This window comes from Tympanuchus pallidicinctus, unplaced genomic scaffold (assembly GCF_026119805.1).
Source record: "Tympanuchus pallidicinctus isolate F22 unplaced genomic scaffold, pur_lepc_1.0 scaffold17, whole genome shotgun sequence".
In the NCBI taxonomy this organism is placed as follows: domain Eukaryota; kingdom Metazoa; phylum Chordata; class Aves; order Galliformes; family Phasianidae; genus Tympanuchus; species Tympanuchus pallidicinctus.
Window position 1 is genome coordinate 11641189 of NW_026294690.1, and position 23604 is coordinate 11664792.

Here is a 23604-nt window from a genome sequence, read left to right on the forward strand (position 1 = left end):
GTGAGTAAGCATAGTGGATTCCTTGGAGTATCACTGTCTGTGGTTTGCAAAAAACAAAGGAACAGTGAATGTACAGCACGTTTTCTCTGAAGGTATACTAATGTAACTATGTCTACACTATCTAAATTGTTGCACATTTTTTAGGCACGGTATGAAATGTACAGATAGGTGAAATGTCAGCAAATTTATAGACGTTTTGTGTTGCTTTTGTTCTTTGAATTTTTGTTGGATCTGAAATGATACCCACTTCAGATGTTTGTAACAACAGGCCTGTTCCCCTGCTTTCCTTGAAACACACAACTCTATTTCCCTTCTCTACTTATCATATGTTATCACCAAATCTGTGCTGGAAACCCTTGTTATGTTAGGTTAATTTGAGGTGGAAGATTACTAAAGAAAGCACTGCATTTTTTCACGCTAGAGATAAATTGTTAACTTTGATTTATCCGAAATCTAAACCTCTCCCATCTTTCCATGTCTCTTCCAGCCATATTTAACAAATCATTCTAAAACCTGAATACATATTAAATCATGATGTGGTGCCAGAAACATAAATAAAGTTTGCTATGTTATCTACAGCACAGCATATGCACGTATGTATAGTGAAGATGAGAATGATTTCCCCGAGGAACCAGCACTTGCACTGATGCTGTATTCCTAGGAAAAAAACATGCAGATGGGCAGTTGGGCAATTGCTCGATACATAAAGCTGATTGCTCTTGCTGAGATGTAATTTTAAGAAGATCATTCTAATCACTCTTGAGGGCCACCTAGGAGGAGCAGATGGGATATGGTCCCTTTGTATGCTGAGCTTTAACACTGAGGTATCAGAGTGAAATTGCCCATCGGCTTTGGTAAGAGTGTATTATCTCAGCATATTACTCTTTTAATTGCATAAGGATGGAAAGTTTCTTTGCTGAAGGCTTCACAGCCAAAAGGGAGTTTGGCAGCAGTGGGCCTTGTGGGAACACCAGCCACAGTCACCAGGAAGAGATTTTATCCTTTACTGATTGACTCTCATAATTGTATAACAGCATTTAACTATTTCAGTGCCTCACTGATAAATGATTAAGGGAATTTATGAATACTTGCTGTTATCAGCTTCCTTGCTGAAACATCTCCTTCCCAAAAGTTACATGAGAAGTATAATTCTAGCACAGTTGTTATGCACATCCTACAGCTTCCAGTGCATGCAGCATAGAGTCAATATGCACTTATTTGAAATTTATCCTGGTGCAAAACCAATGGCCCGTCTCTTGTATTTTACAACGGTTTCACTTTTTCATGGATTATATTGCTTTTCCACAGATTTAATCAAAAAGTACATAATTCTCCTTTGCAGCTCCACTAACTTCAAATGTACACTGTGATGAAACTGAGATTTGCTCTCTTTAAATATAATTTTAGAACTGATGATAGAGTGATGCAAAACACAAGAAGAACTTCTGGAACTTTTGTACTTCTCTGCAATAGGAGATGCTTAAACTACAAAGGCATCCTATTTCAAAAATTATTTTCATCAGGAAATAAGTTTCACTTGTTTTTCAGGAGTAACAAAATTCATGCCCATATGCAATTGTTTCATTGTAACTGGAGATATCTGTCTTATCTTGTTTCGTTCAAGAGTACGTACCCATGTATGTGATACAGAAACACAACACATCTGAATGTCAAAGAAAGCTCCAGTATACTTAAAGATAACGAAAGACAATTGTAGTATGAAGAACCAGTCACAATGTAGCTTACTTTAACATGTTAGATTAACATGCATTGTTAAAAAAATCATTGCAAGATTCACTCTAACTTAGGTAAGTAAATGCTTTGTCCTGTAAGCAAGATTTGGAAATACATTATGATTTTGCTAAAGAATTTGGGTAATTTTGCATACATATCTTAAATTGTGTTAAAAGCAGCTACTATTAAGTCAATGGTCTTATGTTTAACTGTCAAGGCTTTTCCAGGCTCCCATTTCCTGTATTTTCAGTGCCTGAAATAAAAGTGTCTTCAGCAATTTGAATATTAAATAAGTATTCAGAATATCAGTGTAATGCTAGTCAGCTTTATAGCAAAAAGCAACAAAGAACACATCTGTACAGGCAAGAGGATGAACATGGACAAAACAAGTCAGCTAAGTAATTTGGTTCAGTGACTTCTTTAGGATGGTAGAATGGCCTAACTAATCAATTATTAACGTAGTAGTTAGATAATCAGCATGCTGTAGATCTGTTTGCCACAATTCTGATGCTTTTTTTTTTAATGTAATGTATCTCCGGATGCAATATCGACTCTATTAATGCAGTTTGCATCCCAAGACTGTGAATGAAACAGTCTATGCTCTATTCTACCTCTGGCACATGGTCCAAGAAAGTTTTAAGTTAGTATAGCAGTGTAAATCTTTGTAGGCAAGATAGGAATACTCTTTCAGTCTCTCTTGCATCAGCCTTATAAACGATCATTAATGTTGTGCCACAGTGTTCTTCCTGTGCTGTCAAGGCAGGAGTGTTGGTCATTGCCTTTATCTTTCTGCACCTGGCACTGAATCTCTGGGGCAGGATGACAGTATGGCAGGACATTACAGATAACATGCAATGATGTGAGATTTATAGCTTCTTGTGAGGAACAATAGATCTTTCGCAGTGCTGGGTAAGGTAAAGACCCAAGAACACCACACACTGCTTCACATTTGTCACTGGGCCTTGTCTATCCATCAAGGACCTCATGCTTTCCTGCATTACTGCTGATGTTATACAGCGTGTGGGCTTTTTCATATCCCAGGACAGAAAGCTTCCTGTGATGGATGATGGCATCTGTTAATATCAGAACAGAAAAGCAATGAGTGCTTTGAATGTTTAGGATTTTTAAATGGGAGAGAAGCTCATCAAGGACATAGCTCTGTTGCAACTCTGTTTGTTTTCCAGCAAATGAATCCACTAGCAATACAAGCAACCCAACAATGTGCCAGCCACCTGGTGACAGCCTCAGTCTGGTCTGCTGAAGCATTAACAGACTGTCAGATGAACTGAGGCCTAGAGCTTTTAGTGAGGCACGTCACAAAAATAAGCCACTGATTGTTTACATGAGGATAACTGACAAAGAAATTATCTGAAATCCAAACAGTAACAGTTCTGTATTTTCGGTATGTTATCACATACACAGTACTGTTTGTGAATTACTAGCCTGCCTAAAACTGATCTAACTCTGAAATTCTGAAACCTTGTTGAAATAACAAAGCCTCACAGGCTTAAGTGCTGCAGATAGTGGGGAAACCCACAAAATCATAGGAAAAAAACTTGATAAAAATGTTATCTGTTGTAATTAGCATCAGGAAGATAGATTCCCAGAACCGAAGACTATTTCTGCCTTGTGTGTCCTAGCATTAGGCATCTTGGTTGTATTTTACTCCTTAGCTATAAGGAAGAGATTGGAATGCTGGGAAAAAGATTTTGTAATTAAAAATGAAATGCACCAGAATGTGTGACAAAGCTGGTGAGCAAAACGGTCTCTGCTTACAGTTCCAAAAGGCACAATGAAGCCTTATTTACTCATTCAAGCATAACAAACATGTCTTGCCAAAATCTATGATGCAGGCTTCCTTAAATTCTGTTATAAGGATGCTCAAAGAATGCTCACATCTCTGTACTGGCATAAGGGCTGACAGAGACTTAAGTTTCTTTTGTCCTCTTGTTACAGAGGGAATGCCTTCATTTTCACCCCTGTATTCAGTTAAATACAGCAACCCGACAGAGACAAATCTACTTAAAGGTACATGGGGAAAAGATGATTTATCTTCCCTGTCTACCTGGAAGACAGAATCTCAACTTAGGAGTTTTAGGACAAAGGCTATTTTATCATGAATTGCACCTACAAAGTGGCCTACCTCTTCACTACTGTCAGTTCCTTTAAAGTTATCTTCAGTTTGGGTTTCCCCCTGGATGTGGTTACTGTCTTGCTTCAAATCCAGAGGAAAAATACAGTGTTCTGGTGATATATTTGGGGATTTCCCATGAGGAGCTGATCGAGGTCTTGATGAAAATGTGAAAATCTCTTTATGATTCATGTTGTGATCACCCATCTCATTGTGCTGATGTTCAATAGAGGTGATCTCTGGTGAGGTTACAGCACAGCAAGCTGAATCTTGAGTGGCTGCGTGCTGCTTGCTCCCATCCAACTGCATGTTCTCAGTGAAACTCTCTGGAAACACCCATTCATCTGAAATGCAAAATATTTACTGCAATGTAAAACATTTAAACTACACTTTATACTGATCACTTTCTTTTCTCATCGGGAAAAATAAGTTTTTTTTTAATGCAGATGTTCTGATGTATACATTTGGAAGAGTGATGAAGGTGCACTGACAGAGATCCGGCTGTTTTCTAGGGAGGCGAGCTCAACCAAAACATTTCCTGATCAAAGCTCAAAAAATGCACAGGATCCAACACATGACATGCAAACTTGTAATTTTCAGAGCTGAAACTATCTAGCTGTTAATTCTTAAAATTGGCAATTGATCTTTTTCTATAGGCTTATTTTTGTGGCTGACGTTTTCCTTTCAAAAATCACACACACTTGGTGGAAAGTTCATCATATTGCAATCTGCTGCTTCTTTATTATTGAATTTCTACACTTTCTTTTATGTCTAGAACCTATGGTTTAAATCTCAATTTCAAACTATAGCTCTATTGCAAAAACAGCATGACATGAAAAATGTATGAAGATATCTGTTTCACCAAGTTTCCCTGAACACTGACTGTACTAATCTGCCAATTTTGAAACAAACAATAAACTACAGAAATGGATTTAAAGATTGAGTGCACCAGATAAACACGAAAAGACCATTTTTACATTCTCATTGTTAAGTTATATTTTACTGTTTGGAATGATGACATCGAAAAAAAATGTCAATTTGATTGATTAAAACCAATCTCAAACAGCATCTGAGAAAAGGAGAACTGCTCAAGTATGCAATACTCCCTTATCTTCATTAAAGGTAGTGTGGTGTGGATTATTCACTAGATTTGGAAACTTTCTGGCTCCATAAAACAAAGTTACCAACCATATTAAAAAAAAAAAGCCCTCAATAAAAAATACTAAAAACCTAATAATAAAGTAGCACTGCAATAATAAAATGCCTGCTGTCACAGAGCAGAGTAAATTTACTATGGAATTTGATTCTTTCTCAGTTTTGTTAGAAATAGTTATTACTCTGGGCAGATTCAGCTTTGGGAAAAAAAAAAATTGAACTAAATGAAAGCAAAAGAAAGAGAAAAATGAGAATGCTATCAGGAATGCCTGCCTTCTTACTATGCTGCTCTGATTCTTCCAGTTTACTGAACACAGCCAGTGAAGCTATTGAGCTGCTCTTAGCATCCTACACAGCAGTTTGTAGCCGGTGAAAAGCAGGGACGTAGCACATCTTGTGTATTCGTGGCTGGCACCTTGTGCCAGGGGAGAACATTTCTCAGTCTCTAAATGAACAGCCCCTGTTGTCAGAAGCCTCAAGGCTTTTCATGCCTCATACTGTCCAATACCAACTGCATTTTGTAAATATACAGACATCACTTTTAAACTGTAGGGGACTCTAAGAGTTGCAAGCTGAACGTGTAAATAATGCCATTTGTTTTAAGTCTCAAGAAATGAGTGATGCTATTCATAGCTCTTAAGAAGTACCTTTTTCTTGTGTAAATCCAATGGCCTTTTGTTTTGATCAATAACTACAAGTTGGCCAAAGGATAGGAGAGCAGGGTTCTCTCTTTGATCACTTAATATTGTGTCACACTCACCTGAAAACATATCTTAATTAGCCAGGTAATTGGATTTACATGTAAAAAGCTGCATGCAGATACAACTGAAACCGCAAGAGAAAACTTTAAGTCTGGAAGGTTTTCAAATGACATTTTACACGAGGTATTGAGTGCAGCAACTTCAGTAACCTGTAATTACTGTGCCATTTTGTTAATGGTCTACAAGAGAAAGATATGGAGAGTTTTCCACCAAACCAAATCCTATTATCTCTCAACCACAAACTACACTGCAATTTCTTTTATACTCAGCATTTACATGTCAATTGTGATGAACAATTTGGAGCATCTTCTTAGCAAAATATGTAAATTGCTATGTAATCACAACACTGCAGTAAACGCGATAAATGCAAGAATGATCACCTAAACATCTAATTAGTTCTTCCACACAGTCAGACTTTTGGTAAAGCTTCTAATTGCAGCCTAACATTTTAATGAAGGTTTCAACATTGCATATTTAAGATTGGCAAACTATAAACAATACTTACTCGTCTTTTTTTCTTGCTAAAATATAATTTACCTTTATAAAGGTACTGTGTACCTGCTATGGAACGTTTGTTGATTTGAGCTCTGTGATAAATCTAGGAGATACAGTAAATAATAGTGACCAATCTCTAAAGAAATAAAAAAAAAACTACCTATGAAAGTTCTCCACTCATGAAAGTTAAGGTAATATTTAGCCAAGCTAATGGCACAGGTGCAGTGCTGCCCCAAGGTGACCAAAGCTGACGGCTGCCCAGGGTTTAAGAACACTAAGCGTCTGGTTATAGGAAAAGAGTTTATATGACAGATTCTTGTTGCTACAATTTGTTTTGTATAAAAGGAGAATCAAAAATCATACATGCTTTGCTCCTGTTTAGGGAATGAGGCTTTGTGCCAATGAATTGCCATGATGTATGTACATATGTACACATCAGAAGTGTGAGCACTCTGCTTTTGGCTGTCAGTGCTCTTGAACCAAGCCTGTGGATGTTTGCTATTGGGCAAGATCAGTTGCTGGCAGTTTCTTGACTTGAACATGAACTTCTCAGAGGTTTTCTGAGTCTGAATTGCAGAGTCTGAAATACAAGCCAGATGTATCAAATACCTATGAACACGTATGCTTTTCCTACTTGAGGTATGGAAGAACAGCATACAGGGCATTGCTCTGGGATACAAACATGAGGTTTATGGGATTACAATCCTGACAGTGTGCAGGAACAACTACTGCAATACAAGTTATCACAGTAACCATTGTTTCTTTGCTTTTATTAGTATTAGGATTTCAGTGTGAATGCAAATGATAAATGGTTGGTAAGGATGAGTTAGGAGTGGTTTTTTTTTTCTTTTTTCTCATCTGATAATGTCAGTATATGTTTTACTTTCTTTTGTAAAGGATTTGTACAGTATTTTATGCAAATGTTGTATGGTGTAATTTTATTTAACATTAGTAGGGCCCTCATACTTTGTGTTGTGCTTTAATCCCCTTTCTCTGTGAACTTTTCCTCAAAGAATGCCTACCATTTTTCCACTGTCATCTCTTGAGAAGTTCAGAACAGAGGATGGCAGATTTTTTTAAATGAATGATTTGCCTATGGGAAGTTCATCAGAACATCCAAAAATAATAAGAAAAAAGTAAACATTCAATATTTGGGGTCTTTAGTGTTAAATTTAATAGAGATTTAAAGAAAAAAATATTTTTAGTTCTTTCCCTTTAATAAAGAAAGCATGGAATTTTTCTTTTTCATCCATTCATACACTGGTACTCTGCTTAATCCTACAAATCTTTATCAGTGCTCAGAAGCACTTTTGTTGCAGGGTATTTGATTTCCATAATCCCTACAGCACATACATTTTTATTTCATGTGAACTGCTTCTGAGGCCTTTGAAATTTACAACAAATAGTCCTCTGACCCACACAGAACTGAGATGTAAAATAACATAAAATTAGCAACATACCAGTGGTTATCTCCCATGTGTTTTTGTCTGCATTTTTTAGACATAATCTTCTATGACTGTTCTTGTCTGTTGATGGATCTTGTGGTGAGGGGAGCTGAAAATCTGTTCTTCCATTCTCAGAGGTATTCTGAGTCTGAATTGCAGAATCTGAAATACAAGCCAGATGTATCAAATACCTGTGAACACGTATGCTTTTCCTACTTGAGGTATGGAAGAACAGCATACAGGGCATTGCTCTGGGATACAAATATGTTCTGAACAGCACGGGAATTTGTGGGGCAGCAGGAATATGACAGACAAAGTCAAAATTTAGCACTATGTACAGAAGGGCAAAATACAGAAGTACACAAAACAGTCTTGCAAAACCTGCAAAGTTATCAAGAATCACTGCACTAGCCCCTTACATGCACAGCATGAGGTAGACAGGAATATGTTTACCCTGCAGCTATTGTCAGCAGGTGGTGGTCCTTGGTTCAAAATGCTTACAAAACCTTCAGAGAACGAGCATTTTTTCAAGACCATATAGGAGAATAAGCCATAATTTCTCATAAATGTATTCAGTAAATTAACTGGGTAGTAAAGGATTAGTAAATGAGAATTAAGTCTTACACTCTGAAGTCGGAATCCTGAAAAAAATTTGGCCATTTGTGAGTTCATTACATATTGTTCCCTTTAGACTCTTACCATTTTGATGAACATCTTTAGCTGCTGGGTGAGTATTTCCTTTATCTCCTTGACCTAAAGAATCATTGCATGGTGAGAACGACTCCTCCAGTCTCTCAGTGTTTTGTAGGGATTCACTTCTTTTTCCTGAACTTTGAAGTTGGTATGACCTATTACTTTTGCTACCCACAGTCTTCGTTACCTTGAAAGACACCATCATCAGAAAAAAATATTGACACACACACATACATATGATGTAGCCTCACATCAATTCTGAAGTATGTTTTGGGTGTAAGTCTCCTTCTTACTGGTCAATCTCTTCTTTGGTGGAAGAGGAAAAGTTTTGTTGCAATGTAAGTCTTACCTCTGCAGATACCCTTGTGCTGACTCTTCTGTTTGAAGATGGGGGTGGTCCAAGGATCTTGGATCCAAATGCAATATGTGACACATCCTGAGTTTTACTGCTGTTCTTACTGCCTTGTCTTCTATTAACCAAGCGAGCTAAGTAAAGAACAATCAGTTTTAAAAATATATTACAGTACTTAGAATAAATATTAATAACTTTAAAATCAACAGAAATGAAAGAGTTATCAGTCCTAGACATACACAAAAATTATGTTCTTTATAGCACAATCCCCAGGAATTTGTACTCAAAGTTCACTATCTTTTTACTTTAAGCATTTTATGGAAGAGTGTCAACATACAAGCAAGAAACTTTTGGTCCATTATACAGACATATTTCTAATCTCCTTGCTTTAAAGTTCTGTTTAAAAAGAGGCTGCAAAAGAGGAAACACACAAGAAAACTTAAATGATTTCTGTAGAAATTGAATGGAAATCTAACCTGTAGCAGTAAGAAAAAACAGCTCTAATAAATAAATAATAGTCCTTATTGATATTTTTTAGTATTTAAAAGATTTCTGCTATAATTTTTTCAAGGAAAGAAAATGCCAACTGCTCTGCAAAATAAAAAATGATTGGCAGTGGATTCTTCTTCCCAGAGCTGCTAAATAAATTAGTGTAACCTCACATTAATTTAGAATTAAAACTTGCAATGTGTGAAGGCTTTTTTCTTGCTACAACTTTAAGTGTTAAATTACTACCTTACTTTTGAGATGAGACATCTTCAAGAAGCAAAGAGAAATCAAGTAGAAACACATTTTGTAGATTTTCTTAAGCCTTTTTATAGAATTGATTAATATTCATTCTAGATAAGTTCTACTTCCATTGCCAACACAGAAATGAAAAAAAGATCATACATTAATCACCAAATATTGTAGATTACTGTGCTAATAAGCACAAAAGAAGCCACTTTCTGCCATTAGCTTTTTCCTTTGTTTGTGATGTGACATTTGGTTCCTGCTAACAGCTGCCATCTCACAAGATTAGATGACCCAACATCAATTTCTTTAATTTGCTGACTACCTTGGGATGTTGTTAGCTCCAATTATAAAATCTGATTTGCATGAAAATTTCTGTTTATGAACACATTAATTGACTGCAATTAATTACCTACATCAACACATAACAGTGTGTTGATGGCATAATGAAATAATATGTGTAATTAAAAGTGGATGAGACTAAAAATAATTTGGTCTTTTGAATATCAAATAAACAAAATGTTTAGTGGCTAAAAAACCCTTCCTCCAACTGAAATTTACTCAAACATACCAAAGCTTCCATTTTCAAGCAAGCTTGGTGTGTGAACTTTGAAATGCACGTCTGGAAGTACATGTCATGTTTGTAAGATGAGGTTAGAAATAAACGTTAATCTTTAAGCTAAAGACATTTCATTTGTTTCATTTTCACATAGGCCAGGGATGTTGAGGTTTCTAGCTTCAAACAAACTTTTTGCTGCTAGTGGTTTGGATACATCACACACATTATTGTACTTAATAAGTTTAATTTAAGAGTCGTTACATTTAATTTGAAGACAATAGAGAAATATAACGTACTTTTTCAGCAAACATCTGTTATCTGTATGCATGCTGTGTGGACCCCATTCACAGTATTTTAAAACAACAGAATACCTGTTTCTTGCATTGTTACTGGAGAACTCCTGCATTTTATTTCTGGCTTGTGAATTTTAGCCAAGTTCAGCAGTTGTGTAACTTGTGGCACGTCTGTATTTAGCTGGCAGGATCGAGGCATAACACCTGTGGGCTCACCTGGAGTCAATGGCACAAGGCACGTATCTAGAATAAAAAAAACTGTCTTCACTCTCAGGTGACACTGGCATAAAATTGGCTTTACATGTCTAGGTAATTAGATAACATATATTGTAGATTACCATCATTTGTAGCATTTGCTACAATTCTTAATTTTGAAGAGAATAAACATCTTAATTTTTAAGATGGTATTGTTTATGATTTTAGCCAAAGAATACCACCAATAGCTAGAATAGCCAAGTGAAACAAATTTTTTGATTTGTCAACGAACAAGTGAAACAGAGACACAAAATACATTTTGTGAATATTTTATTACAATTATAGTTTTCATTCTAATTGTGATATGCTGAGTTTTAGACAAACTGAACTTCTGAAAATGGCAGTGGTATCACAGAATCACAGAATCATAGGGGTTGGAAGGCACCTCCAGAGATCAGTGGTACTGGAGTAGCAAATAGCAAAGTCCTGCACATGCAAATAGAAAATTGGACAAGACTTAATTCCAAACTTTGTATACACTATTCTACACTAAACCAAAAAGCTGCCAACCTATTTCTTCTTGTGACAGCAGGTACTGGTAGAACGTGATCTTACTGCTTTCCCTTTGATAACCAATATATTCTGTACAAAATAACATTTTCAGAGTCATCAGAACCCTTCCTGAAGTACTGATGCAAATTCTTACAAGTTCCTGTGAGCCGAGACTGTAATAAGCTAAAGAATGTTAGCCAGTTTTCCTGGAATAGGAGGGAAGTATAACTCCAAAACTAAACACAAATAATGGGTCAAGAATTGAGTATCTGATAGAAAAAAATCAGCTGTCTCGTGTCACATTACAGTAGTGGTCATACTTATGTAGCCAAGATGAGTATTAACTGCTATTTTTTCACCAAGCCCATATATTATTTACTACAGTGAGACAATACATAGTAATAAAAAAACACGTGTAACCTTCGAATTACATGGAAGTCGGAAATGAGGTGTATATAAGCTTGTATACCTCAATACCACAGGGCAAAGGAGATTAATTCTTCTTCCCTCTCCATTTCAATGATCTCATTCAAAAATACTTTCTTAGTATATGTGGTTTCTCCTTTCTACTTGCTATCATTGTAAGAATGCAGTACGCAGCATACACCAGTACTGCAGAAGAGCAACACGTTAACCTTGAGAGCACTACTCCCACCACTGAGGAGGTCAAAGCAAAGAGCTCAACCCTCACCACAAGTCACACCATCACTGCACTCAGAGCTGAACTGTCCCAGCCATCTGACGGGAAAAAAAGCTTTGTCAATTAATTAACTGAAAAGTAATTAATAACAAAAAAACACTTCTATTGTTTTTCTGTAATTGAGTATGAAGAATCGTGCTATTTTTATGCAGCCAAACCTTGAGCTGAAACCTGATTTGAAGCCTTGCCTACAGAAGGAAATTCATAAGCACACAGAAAATACTAATGCCCACCAGCTGTGTAATAATCATAGAAATGATAATCCAGTAATTAAAAGTGCAATATTTTACCATGCATACAGTTCATTAAAGCTGTCTACTCATTATGTTAACTATGTTTTGGAATTCTGGAACTCATTTAGACCGTTTATGTTCACTTCAAAATCTGTTTAGAATGGACAAGAGAAAAAAAAATGTGCTGATGGAGTTAAATTAAATTAAAGCCAGCGCTGCCTCTCAGTGCAGCTTCTGCTGAGAATTTAGTGAGTTTTCTCTGTAGTCATTTAGTGAATTAATATTTTTTCCAAGCTCACAAACAAACAAAAAAATGGAGTAATCACAATGATTACCTACTCTCCCTTCCTGGTTTAGGTCTTCCAAATGCAAGACACATTTTGTTACACTGACAGTCCTGCTAAACATCTCTCCTTCAGAAACCAGAGCCCTTTATTTCTGGAGTTTCCTTTGAAAGATACAAAATATGTGAAACTGCATTTCTGAATGCTGAACTAGACCTATTTTCTTCTAAAATAAATAATGTCAGTTGTGCTTTTTCAGTTTCTCATCTATTACTGCAAATTCCAGTGATGAATGAAGTTCTCTTCCTTGGAAAAAAAAAAAGATACAGCATTATGATCCCACTAACCTAGAGACCAGTATCCTCTGACCACTGTCTTGCTCTATTACAAATACGATCTTTAATTTTTCAGTCCACCACCACTATTATTTTCCCAACTAACAAGGATACTTCAGGATAAAAGAACTAAGGATCACAGACAGGTATTCACGATAGTTTGACACGATGCTGTTTTGTTCAAGTTTTGTCTTGGATTATTTAAAAAGAAATCCTTCAGCAGCAGTGAAACTGTGCAACAAAGAAAACCAGCAGTAGCCAAATGCTCTTTTCAGACACCCTCTTCTTGGCCCAAACTTTGCCTTCTATCAGAGTAAGACACTGTTGGAAAAAAATGCTCTCTACTTCATAAATCTTGTCAGAATTCCTTCAATAAGATGCTTTTAACGAAGTTGATGCTTAAGCAGAAGAACATTCATATATTTGTCACCTGAAGTCCAACATGAACAGATTTAATACACTGCCCCGTCACTTTAATTTTCAGGTAGTCAGATAATTTTTCAAGCCGTAAATCTGAAGACCAGGAAGCTTTTGATTTTATAATATAAACAGTTATGATTAAGACTAGAAAGCAATTATAACACACCAGTTTCTTCAGCTGTATCTTGAGGCTTGGATTTTAATGTGAAGATCTTCCTCAGCTTACAGTTAGCTGAAATAATAATTCCATCCAAGGACTGGAAGATGGCTCCTCTGAATATTTCACTGGTGAATGCTACCAGGTCAATACACAAGTTGCACCACTAGAAAGAAGCAGCAAAATTATTGAATAAAACCCAAACACTTATCACTGTAGAAGCATATTAGTGTACAGATCTCAGTAAATGAAGCCTTTGTTGAGTATTAGATCCTTGCAGGCTGTGACCCACAGTGCATAACATTTTGATATTTAAAAAGATGTTTCTGTGCTTGCAACAACTATTTATGTAAGTAACTCACTACATACGACCTAATGACTGCCAGTTCAAGTGAGCTCAGTTCCCTACCACAACCACAACACATTTTGCAGATATTTCAAAATAAGCAACTGGTGAGGAAAATGTTTAATGACCATTTTCCACTTGCATATTGTTGGTTTTTATTATACAGAAATGAGTAGCTACAGTATCTATCTGGATATGGACCACAGTAAAATTCAGTATATTCCTAGGAAAAAAGTTTTGCATAAAGCAAATAATACTAAAAAGAGAACTAACAAAATATGTCTTCTTGTGGCTTTGTGTCTTCCAGATAGAGCCTGAGATGTTTAAGAAGAGCTATGCTCACCTGTGTTTCTAACAGTTCTTCTAAAGAGGTATTCAAGACTCAAGTTCTTACAAGGTTATATGGTAACCTCCCAGGTTTTCTATCCTGGCAGGCATTATCATGTGCCCTGGCTGGGTATGGGAGAAAACAATAGGGAGAATGTGACAGCTATTGTTTTATTTTCAACAGGCTGATATATAGTGTTTTATATATTCTAGAAACTGGAGAAACCTGGAGCACATGAAAGTAGTCATCAACTATAATTGACAGCTGCAGCTCCAGCATATGTTATAAAAGGTCACTACAGGAAAAGGTACGTGTGAACAGGAGCACTATAAAGAAGAATGAGAGACATGGCCACAGGCAGAACAGACAGTAAAAGTGACAGATAAACACAACACAAACAGTATCAATCTTGGAGAACAGTATTAAGTGGCTCTCATACCATCCAGTAGGTGGGACACACACATATTGTGCATCAAATGCGCTCTGAAGCAAACAGTAATTTCAACAGGTCTGTAGACTTATATAAAATCCTTCTGATAAAAAAGTTCTGCTCAACCACAGTTAAAGGAACACTCCAAATACCTACTATTTTGCGCCTGATCATAAACAGAGGAATTTTTGCATGCAGAGGGGTTACAGACAACTCCTTGTGGACTGTTGATAAATATAATCTTCTTTTAATATTTCCTAAATCAGTTATCCTGCAAAATAAAAGCAGGAGAGAATAGGATGGATCTTTGTCAATTCAATAACCCAGTATCTTTAGCAATCACAAAAAAACTCTATTCTTCTTATGCAGAACCTTTGTGTCAGTGATAGCAAATAGAGAATTTAAGAATTCCTTTCTACAAGATGAGTAATGAGATTTCTTTCTCAAATTCAACCTTGGTGGTGATATTCCTGCATATATAAAATCACTTTGCATGCTAATTTTATTTCAACAGTCTACACTCTTTCCTAGATTTCCATAGCTCTTTAGACTATGAAAGAATTCAATTTGTTTGAAGTGAGAACCCAGTAGCCTTTAATAATCACACTTGTTTCTTCCCCTTAAGCTTGTGTTATCTTGGGATACATTGTCACCTTCTAACTAGAAAAACATTATTTGCTTTCCTTTCCTGAAAAGAGCCCCTGTCATTCTTAAACATAAGACCGTCTGCTCATTTCACTTTCTGACACACACCTTCGTGTACAACATAATACAGAAGTGCATCGTTCACTATTCAGGTCGTCTCACAATGACACTAAGGACACCGAATTGAACACCTGTAATAGATTTAGACCACAGCCATGATCACAAATACTAGGTTTGCATTCAACTGATAAAGAGACTGCTTATGTTCTGCTTTCTTCAAGTCCTGACAGCAGCAGAACGTTGATACTGGCCCACAGCACCACTCTATGATACTGAATAACAGACCTTAAAGGCTGCAGTCTCTGTGGGGAAATCACGATAAATTTTCTTGTATTTCTGAACAACCCCATTTCTAACAGATGGGTATTTCTCTATAATTAGCAGCCCCTCTGAGAAGGTGACAAATAATTACTGTAAACAACTTTCTGTCACTATTATTTTTTTTAAAAGTAATTACTCATAAATAATTATGATTTAAATTCTGGGCTTGTGAGACTTTAAATTGAAATTGTGAGAGCACCCTGTAGATTACTTCTTTTTCTTTTTTAAACAAAAATATTTTTAATTAGTAAGGACTACCTGCTGCTGAACTAATGAAATGCTGTCACCCAAAATTTCCTGATAAACATTCTGAAGTGTTCTCAGGATTCCTGGGGTCAAGTGAGAAAGGGATCCACTCTGCTGTGTTACATTTTACATCTATTTTTGGCAATTCAAGACTTCAACAAGGAGATCATTCAGTACAAGACAATTGCAATTAAGTGAATACTAAAGGGTTCTACTAGATAAAAACATAGAAGTTCCTTCTATTTTCCCACTAATGTTGTGAACATCACACAAAGTAAAAGAGGTCCAGAGGCCTTCCAGAACTTGCTGAAACTTCGCTCTCCCATTCTGATTTATTCATCCTCATAAGACTGGTTGGTGAATCAAAACAGAACTGAAGAGTCTACTAGCAGTTTCTTTTGAGAGATCAGTAGTTCCACAAATAAACTGAATGCATCTTGAAGAAAGAAATATCATTTCTGTGCCAGAGTACAGCATTACGTCCTCAGCACTGCCATCAACAGGACATTTCAGTATCAGCTGCATGTATATTTATGAATGGATGAATGATACCATCAAGCTCTTGAAAAGTGCTTTCATCACAAGATCTTAAAGTGTCTTACAATGGTAGGATTCTGTGCTTGATTTTAATTTTGATGAAATTGGGGCAAAATAATTCCCCTAAGATCATCAAGTTGGCCATACAGCTAAACTTGCGCCCCAGATCCAGGCACAGCTCCATCCATCCCTCTGCTTCTTTTATACACTTCGGTGAAAGCATAGGACTGCATTTTTCAGAAACTCTCCACTCTGTTCTCAATCTTGCTGCTCACAAGTGCTGTGCAATTGAGGTGCCAAAGAATTCCAAGGAATGGCAGTAGTGGTTGTTTGAAAAGTCTTGGTTATGCAGTTAGCTGAGCAACTAGGTTGAATCAGGCAGTTGTAGGAGCGCCAAACAAAAACAGCGTTCTTGCTGAAACACAGTTATTTGCAGTGCAAAATGCTGATATAAAAGATGTCATGACAAAACAGTACCAACCCGAACTTAAACTATGCACATCTCTGAATAACTGGCAAGAGAAACTTTTTTTCACTTCATAATATTAGTTCAAGAAATATGTTGAAATGTCATAGTTTATTTTTATATCTTTAAATTTTTATCTTTCTCCCTCCTGAAACATATTAGGCACCTTTGCAGTAGAAAGGCTATTAGTAAATGTACAGCTTAGCTACATTCCAAAGTGCAATAAAAACATGATTAGATAAAACTACGCATGTTTATATCACGCTCTGAAGCATCAATCTAAAATAAGATGCTTTTTGTGATTGCATGAATGCCATAAAGAAGAGGCAAACCCTAGATATATAGTTATAAGCACACCTAAGGAAGTTTAAAACTTATTTCAGTAAATAAATTTAAAACAATAAAAATATTTATATTTTACAGTAGAAATCTGGTGAAACTTTTGGAGAAGGGGCAAAATTGAAGAAAGAAGAGGGTCTTAAAATTCTATAAAATAATTTATTTGCTGGGACAGTAAAGAAAATGATTCGGGAAGGGGTAAAACTTCCAGACTCTTCAGTTACATTGCTTCCTGATTTTCAAAGACATATTAAAAAAAATCCATATAAGAGTTAATATATTTTTACAACATCTGTGTTTGAGTATTTATATCTAAGGGTCAGACGTGATAGAAAAGTAATGAGACCATGTTGAGAAAAATGAGGTAGTCAACAGGAAAATCAACCTCATTTATAATAATATTCCTGTGATCAGCAGGTGCATAACTCTCCCAGCTACGGCCATTAACTGCATTCATTTCACACTTAACATCTACATTTGCAAATCATTTGAAAGTAAAATTACCTTCCAATTCAATTTTCAATTTTATTTTATATATTCTACTTTGATTGACTATTCTCCTCACAATGGTAACTGTAGCCAGATTGCAAGTAAATAGTAACAGCTACCCAAGAGTATAGATAAACTCATCTTCTCAGATTACCTATTCACTTTGTTGTATGTATAATCATTTATAGCCATTTGTTAATGTTCAATTCAAGGCTTAAAATGAACTTAGAAAAAATGACATTGGACTGTTGAAGAAATGCTTCATTTATCAGGCTCACTTGTTCTTAAAATGAAAGTGTTTTTTCTCCTTATAAATGACTTAACCTGAAAGTTTACCAAACAGGAAAGTGGGTATTTTATTAATGTTGCTATGCAAGAAGCATACAATTGCCATACAATTTATTATTCACAGAAATTTCCACAGATCCTGGTCAAAATCCAGGCAGGAAACAAACAGGTACATTTTAACTATTAGTATGTTAGCATATTAGATTTTAGTCATCTTCGAGCCTTCTTGTCTATAAAAGTGATTGTTCTTCATAAATACTGGGTAGTACCAACATCCCATTTTAGAGACAGAAAGAGCAAAGGAATATCAATGGTTTTGTGATTTGCCACGGTCACAAATTCTCAAATTTGCTTTTTCAGAGACAGTTTCTATTTCATTCATGTTTTATTTTACACAATACTTGTAAATTAGAGCTACTGAACTGGTAGCCTGATCATCTGAAATCCTGAGCACTGAGTTTTGCCATCATTGAAACAGTTACATTGATAATCAATCAAATATCTACAGAACAAGAGATGAAAGAGAGTCACATGCTACCTGGGCCTAGAGAATAAGTTATGAAGAACCACCTTTCATTTTATATACTGAAATTTTCAATGTTGGTAATCATTTTCTGGAAACAAATAAGGAAACAAAAAACCACCCATTAAACTCTTCTTAAACAGCATCCATAGAATGGCAGTACGATCGGTGTCAGGTTCATTAAAAGAGAATGAGGAAATCTGATTGCTAGAACAGAAGTGCTTTCCAAATATAAGCAATTGTGAAGAACTGGAGACTCCTGAGCTCTTTCCGCAAAATAATCAACATATTTGCCATCGATTTCCCAACTGAAAGAATGAGCTGATATTTTCAGTGATCGAGAATAATTTGTTGTGACAGTTTCATTTCATTACTTTTAGAACTGTATACATTCCAAAAGAAACCAACAAACCAAGAAAACCAAACCAAAACATTCTTGAAACGGTCATTAATTCTTCTAACACATTCACAGAACTTCTATTAATATGTTAACTTCTAGGTTTTGACATCACCTTATCTGTGTAGCTTTTTCTCTCTCAGTTTTGTAATAAATTCTGTTTATAGGAAGTTCTTCTGAAACACAGCCAACTCTATCAATTCACTTAGAAAACTGTAACTCTAGAAAATAGTTTTTGATTTCCTCAGCATAGATGAAGTATACATGTATATATTCTAATGAGTATTAATAAGTGGAAAGTTCAGTGCAAACATCTTTTCCAGAACGGAAACAAATTACCCTTACCATGCACTTATTTATGCCTGTAGCTAATTCTGTTGTCTCTGTTATTCAGTTTATTGACTGTTATTCTCTGCACTTTCTTTTTCATTCCATAAATTTATCTATTTCAGAAAGACAATCAGTCCTTTCATATTTACAAAGAAAAGGTTATATTCGCACCTGCTATGTGTATGTAATAAATACCTTAATTATAAACAAATGTATCACATTTAATCCATTTATTCTAATTACGGAGTTATATGAACTGCTAAAAAGTCTGCCCTTTAAAAAGAACTACATTTTCTTGCTCACATCAGATCATGTTATTTACTTTACTTGAACATTTTGAACAACAAACTCTACCAACTAACTGGATGGCAACTGTTAGGTCATGACCTGAACCAGTGATTGAGCACCTGGCAAAGGGGTACAGCCAGCCCTGGGAGCACAGGTGGAAGCAATTCATGTGTGTGACCCTGGGTCCACCCCCTCCCTAATCACATTTAAGGCCCAGCAGCTGCAAGAGAAGTACGTCTACTTGGAGACTGTTTGCTTTGGAGTGTTTAGAGAGTCCTGATCCTTGGAAAGAGGTAAGTGATTCCTTTATTTCTGGATTGTAACTGCTGTTGTTCTTGGGTCTAAAGCAAAACTGCCTGTCCTTACACAAACATACACAGGATTCAGTTTACTTGAAGTTACTTAAATTGATCCAGTAGTCAAAATACACATAATTAACATTATCTTAAGTCTTAAAAAAACAAACAAACAAACAAAAAAACCCACAACTAACATTTCGGTAACATCACAGGACACAATCTACCACCATGTTAAGATATACTCTATTCATTAAATCATGTACCTATGTGGTAAGTTGAAAAGGACTTGCTCCCTAGCAAGTTGAAAGTTAACAAAAGAGAACATGTCTCCCATTAGTTCCAACAGATCAAGACATAATTAAGCAAAGACACTGTGGTACGGCTCAAAATAATTACCTTCAGGGTATTTCTTAGGACTGTGAAGGAATACTGCCATTCAAAAACTTAATGTCTGTAGTCTTGAGTGTTAGAAACACCTCGCAATAGATGTTTCCACTTTCCTTATTGCTCTTAATAACATGTGTTCAGCAGTCACCTACTTCCCTGCTTCAGTTCTTCATTCCCACACTGAGTCCTCCTATGACTTGGAAAATATTACTTTTAAGCATTAACTGGGACAGTGAGACCTACATGGAGACAACCACTCTGTAAGGCTGCAAGCCCTTGAATCACTGTGCACCTCACTCTGCTCTTACTTATGATCACTACTGCTGTATGTCAGATCACAACTTTGCCAGCAATTTTCTTTTTAGGTAAAAAATAATTACTCCTTCATTTCCTTGAACTGCAAAAGAAAAAGGGGTGGGCAGTTTGAGGGATTGACTCAAGTAGTTCTTTAAACCTCAAAAGAGGACATTCTAACTGACCTTCATCACTCTTTTCTTCCTGTCTTCCTGAACTATTAACTTGTCAGAATGCTCACAGTTTTTCTTTGCTGCTGCCATTTGAAAAGATGCACCTCATAATCCTTTGTAATTACACTTATTTGAGTGCTATTTCTTCTATCTGTATTGTGGATAAATAAAAGCTGCTCTTGCTCTCAGCAGTTTACCATCTTTGTAAACTATTCAGAACCTGAAAGTTCATGTATTGTTCAGAAATATGTCTTCTCTGATTTAATTACATCAGGATATGATAGCTTTTTAACATACACTTCCTTATAAATTATTATAGAAGAGACTGTCATGAAAATAACTGGAAATTGACAGTGCTCAACTTCTTTAGCCACCTGGATCTCCATGCGTGAGTCATTTCCTCGGTGTTTCAGGATGTGTATTCTGCCCCACCATCTTCACTTCTTTCTTTCCAGCAGTGGTAAATGTATCCATTTAGAAACAAACCTAGAACCTATGGTTTTTAACCAAATCTTCTTTATCTTAAAAAAATAAGAAACATTTTCAATTCTCCCTTTTAATAACTGGAGAAACAAGAAAATACTGCTTAGAGAATATTCTTGTTCTATGGTTGCAGAAGACTAGGGAGAGGGGTTCAATGGAAGAACCTTCTGCATAAGTATGTTAAAAACAGTCTATAGCTGTTGAAGGGAAACAGTTCCAATGTCTGAGAGAGCCCTGGCTGAAGCGGTACCAGTTTCTCCAAGAAAACAAATTTTGTACCCATCTTCATCTGCTCAGCCATGCAAATATCACAAATTCCCCTTTCAGTAACTTTCAGAGAAACAAGTGATTCATGCTGCACAGAGGGGGTACACGTTCAAATACTGAAAGACAGGCTGCTGAAAAAGAAAGATCCAGCATTACCCCCCCAAATGGTGCTCAGATATGGACTCAAGAAGGGCACAGAAGAGAAGGGTGTTAACGAAGATCCAGACGGTCTCAGGAGGTACTGGAGAAAGATGTACTGGAGAAAGATGAACTGAAGAGCTTTTAAGAGGCACAGCAAGAACAAAAATCTTTAGGTAACAGGGAATTGAGAATTGTGGAGAAAAAAGAATGGGAACTATGTGCTACTGAAAAAATTCATGGAGCCAAGGAAAACATACTTTCAACAGGCAGGAAGTAAATCTGGATGCTTGCAAGCTTTAAGAAAAAGCTCAAACAATAGAAAAAGCCTTTATCCTGATTAGGCAGTAGAAAAACAACTACCCTCTTTCAGAACAAATGTTGGTGTAACTAGTGACAGATTTTTAAACTAGGACTGTGCATTTTGTTTCCAGTTCTATGATAATTGCACAAATCCTTTCAAATCTGACAAGTAGAACGCTGCTCATTTGGAATGTATTTCCTAAAATACCATGCATGCTGTGCTGTTGCATTAGTGAAAGTGATGACTGGAAGAATGATTAAAAAATAAGTTGTTTACTTACAAGTATATGAGTTAATCTCTGCAGTAAGCTAAAGAATTTAACATATTCTAAGAATGTTTGTGTTTTCGTATTTCATGCTTGACTCAAAAAATTCAAGGAGCAAACCTCATTCTTGCTAAGCATCAGAATTTCAAATAATCTCACCAGATGAATTTGTTATATGAGGTTTACCTTCAGTCTTTTCCATTAACTTCAATGCAGTTAGAAGAATGTGGTAGAACTAGCGTGTGTTCTGCTTCTAGTTTGGAAAGGCTGGTCTAACCTTTGCAAGACAAAGATTCATTTTTCTAATTGTTCTGTACCTAAAAACATGCTGGGTCCTTAGACTAAGATGAATAATTTATCACATTTCTTGCTAAAGCTAAGAGGATGACTAATTATTATAGCATGTAACTCGCAATTCAAGCTATTATGGTGTCTGTGAATAAATTAGCAATATAAATGTAGTGAGTTCTGCTTACGGAAGATTTGAAAGTAATAAACCTGTATTTTCAAAAACAACAGTTTGAAAAATGGAAATAAGGTGTAACAATCTATATTCTACTGAACTGTTCACAAGCCCTGCAATAAAACTTACTGTGAGCAGGTGCAAATGCCTAAGTCGTGCAGGCATTTAATGCCCTTTTCATCTGCAGGGTCCTCTATACGTAATCAGCTGAACTTTGACAGAAAACTTCTTAAAACTTAATATGAATGTTCTGGAATTTAAAACTGAGTTCTCACTTATTTGGTAAATCAAGAGTATCTCTTTGTATTATAAACCCCCAAACATGTGAACAAGGAATAAGTACCAGCCTTAAATTTGATGCATGCAGAAGCTTTTTTAAGAAAAAGAGGGATCAAATTTAAAATACAGATTCTCAACTTTAAATTGCAGAATGTAAGTCCTGCATACGGGGTGAAATAATCCCATCAGTATGGAAGGTTTATATAAATAGAAATAAAAAGTAACTGTAAGAGCGACTGAGCACTGGAACAGGTTGCTCAGATTCTCTGTGGACTCCTCATCCTTGCTGAGACTTGTAACCTGGTCTAGACAGTCTCTGGAGGCTTCTTCAACCACTATCTGATTCTGTGAATGGCTGCAGCATTTTCTTATATTTTTCCTAATGACTCATGGTTGCGAGGAGAAAATAAGGGAAACAAACCCTAGTATCTCTGTGTAACTACAGCAAATTGAGAAGAAAGCTGTCAAGAATCAGGGAGGAACCAGTTGTGGGAGTAATTGCATTAATGATATCAGATGAAGGAAAACAATTGTTATGATTTAAAAAAAAAAAAACAACAAAAACAAAACTTGCCATGTAATCTGAAAGATCTGAAGTGGTATTGATAAGCCTTCAGTTGAGTTTACTTTTCTTGCCAATGTGGGAAAAGACGTGTATCTATATAACAGTTGGATAGTTGTTAGCTTTTGGTACCCCTGGCAAATTTCATTCCTACCTTCTTCCAAGTTGCTACCCAGAATGAGGCAGTACTATAAAGGGGACTGACCTCTACTCAGTAAATATTTATTAGCATCTAGACAAGAATACTTTCCTTCCATCACAACACAGTTCTGTATCCAAACTGTTATTCACGAAGAATCCTCTCCATAACAGATTATGATATTGGCTTTCTCTGCAGAGTATTTTGACAGGAATGAGTTAGAAATATGTATTAAAAACAGAGCTGAACACACAAGCTGAAATACAATTTATTATTGCATACTTCTATCCTG

At 36.0% G+C, this 23604-nt stretch overlaps 1 protein-coding gene and 1 long non-coding RNA gene across 3 annotated transcripts in view; one reads left to right on the plus strand and one right to left on the minus strand.

The window, feature by feature from the left end:
• The window catches only part of LOC128078701 (uncharacterized), a 90395-nt gene extending 70677 nt beyond the window's left edge, over window positions 1-19718 (plus strand). The window contains exons 3-5 of the long non-coding RNA XR_008205753.1: window positions 13880-13943; window positions 14113-14207; window positions 15681-19718. This is a non-coding gene — a long non-coding RNA (uncharacterized LOC128078701). The remainder of the gene's footprint in view (window positions 1-13879; window positions 13944-14112; window positions 14208-15680) is intronic.
• CFAP20DC (CFAP20 domain containing) overlaps window positions 1-23604 on the minus strand; it is a 61624-nt gene that overhangs the window by 25670 nt on the left and 12350 nt on the right. Inside the window, exons 6-13 of one of the 2 annotated variants that reach the window (XM_052679171.1) lie at window positions 14487-14601; window positions 13236-13392; window positions 10429-10593; window positions 8764-8900; window positions 8421-8601; window positions 7737-7883; window positions 3878-4209; window positions 1172-1174 (exon numbers count right to left, since the gene is read on the minus strand). In XM_052679171.1, the coding sequence (XP_052535131.1) occupies window positions 1172-1174; window positions 3878-4209; window positions 7737-7883; window positions 8421-8601; window positions 8764-8900; window positions 10429-10593; window positions 13236-13392; window positions 14487-14601 (1237 nt within the window). Of the gene's footprint in view, window positions 1-1171; window positions 1175-3058; window positions 4210-7736; window positions 7884-8420; window positions 8602-8763; window positions 8901-10428; window positions 10594-13235; window positions 13393-14486; window positions 14602-23604 lie in introns of those variants that run through there. The other variant, XM_052679170.1, reaches the window with a different exon arrangement.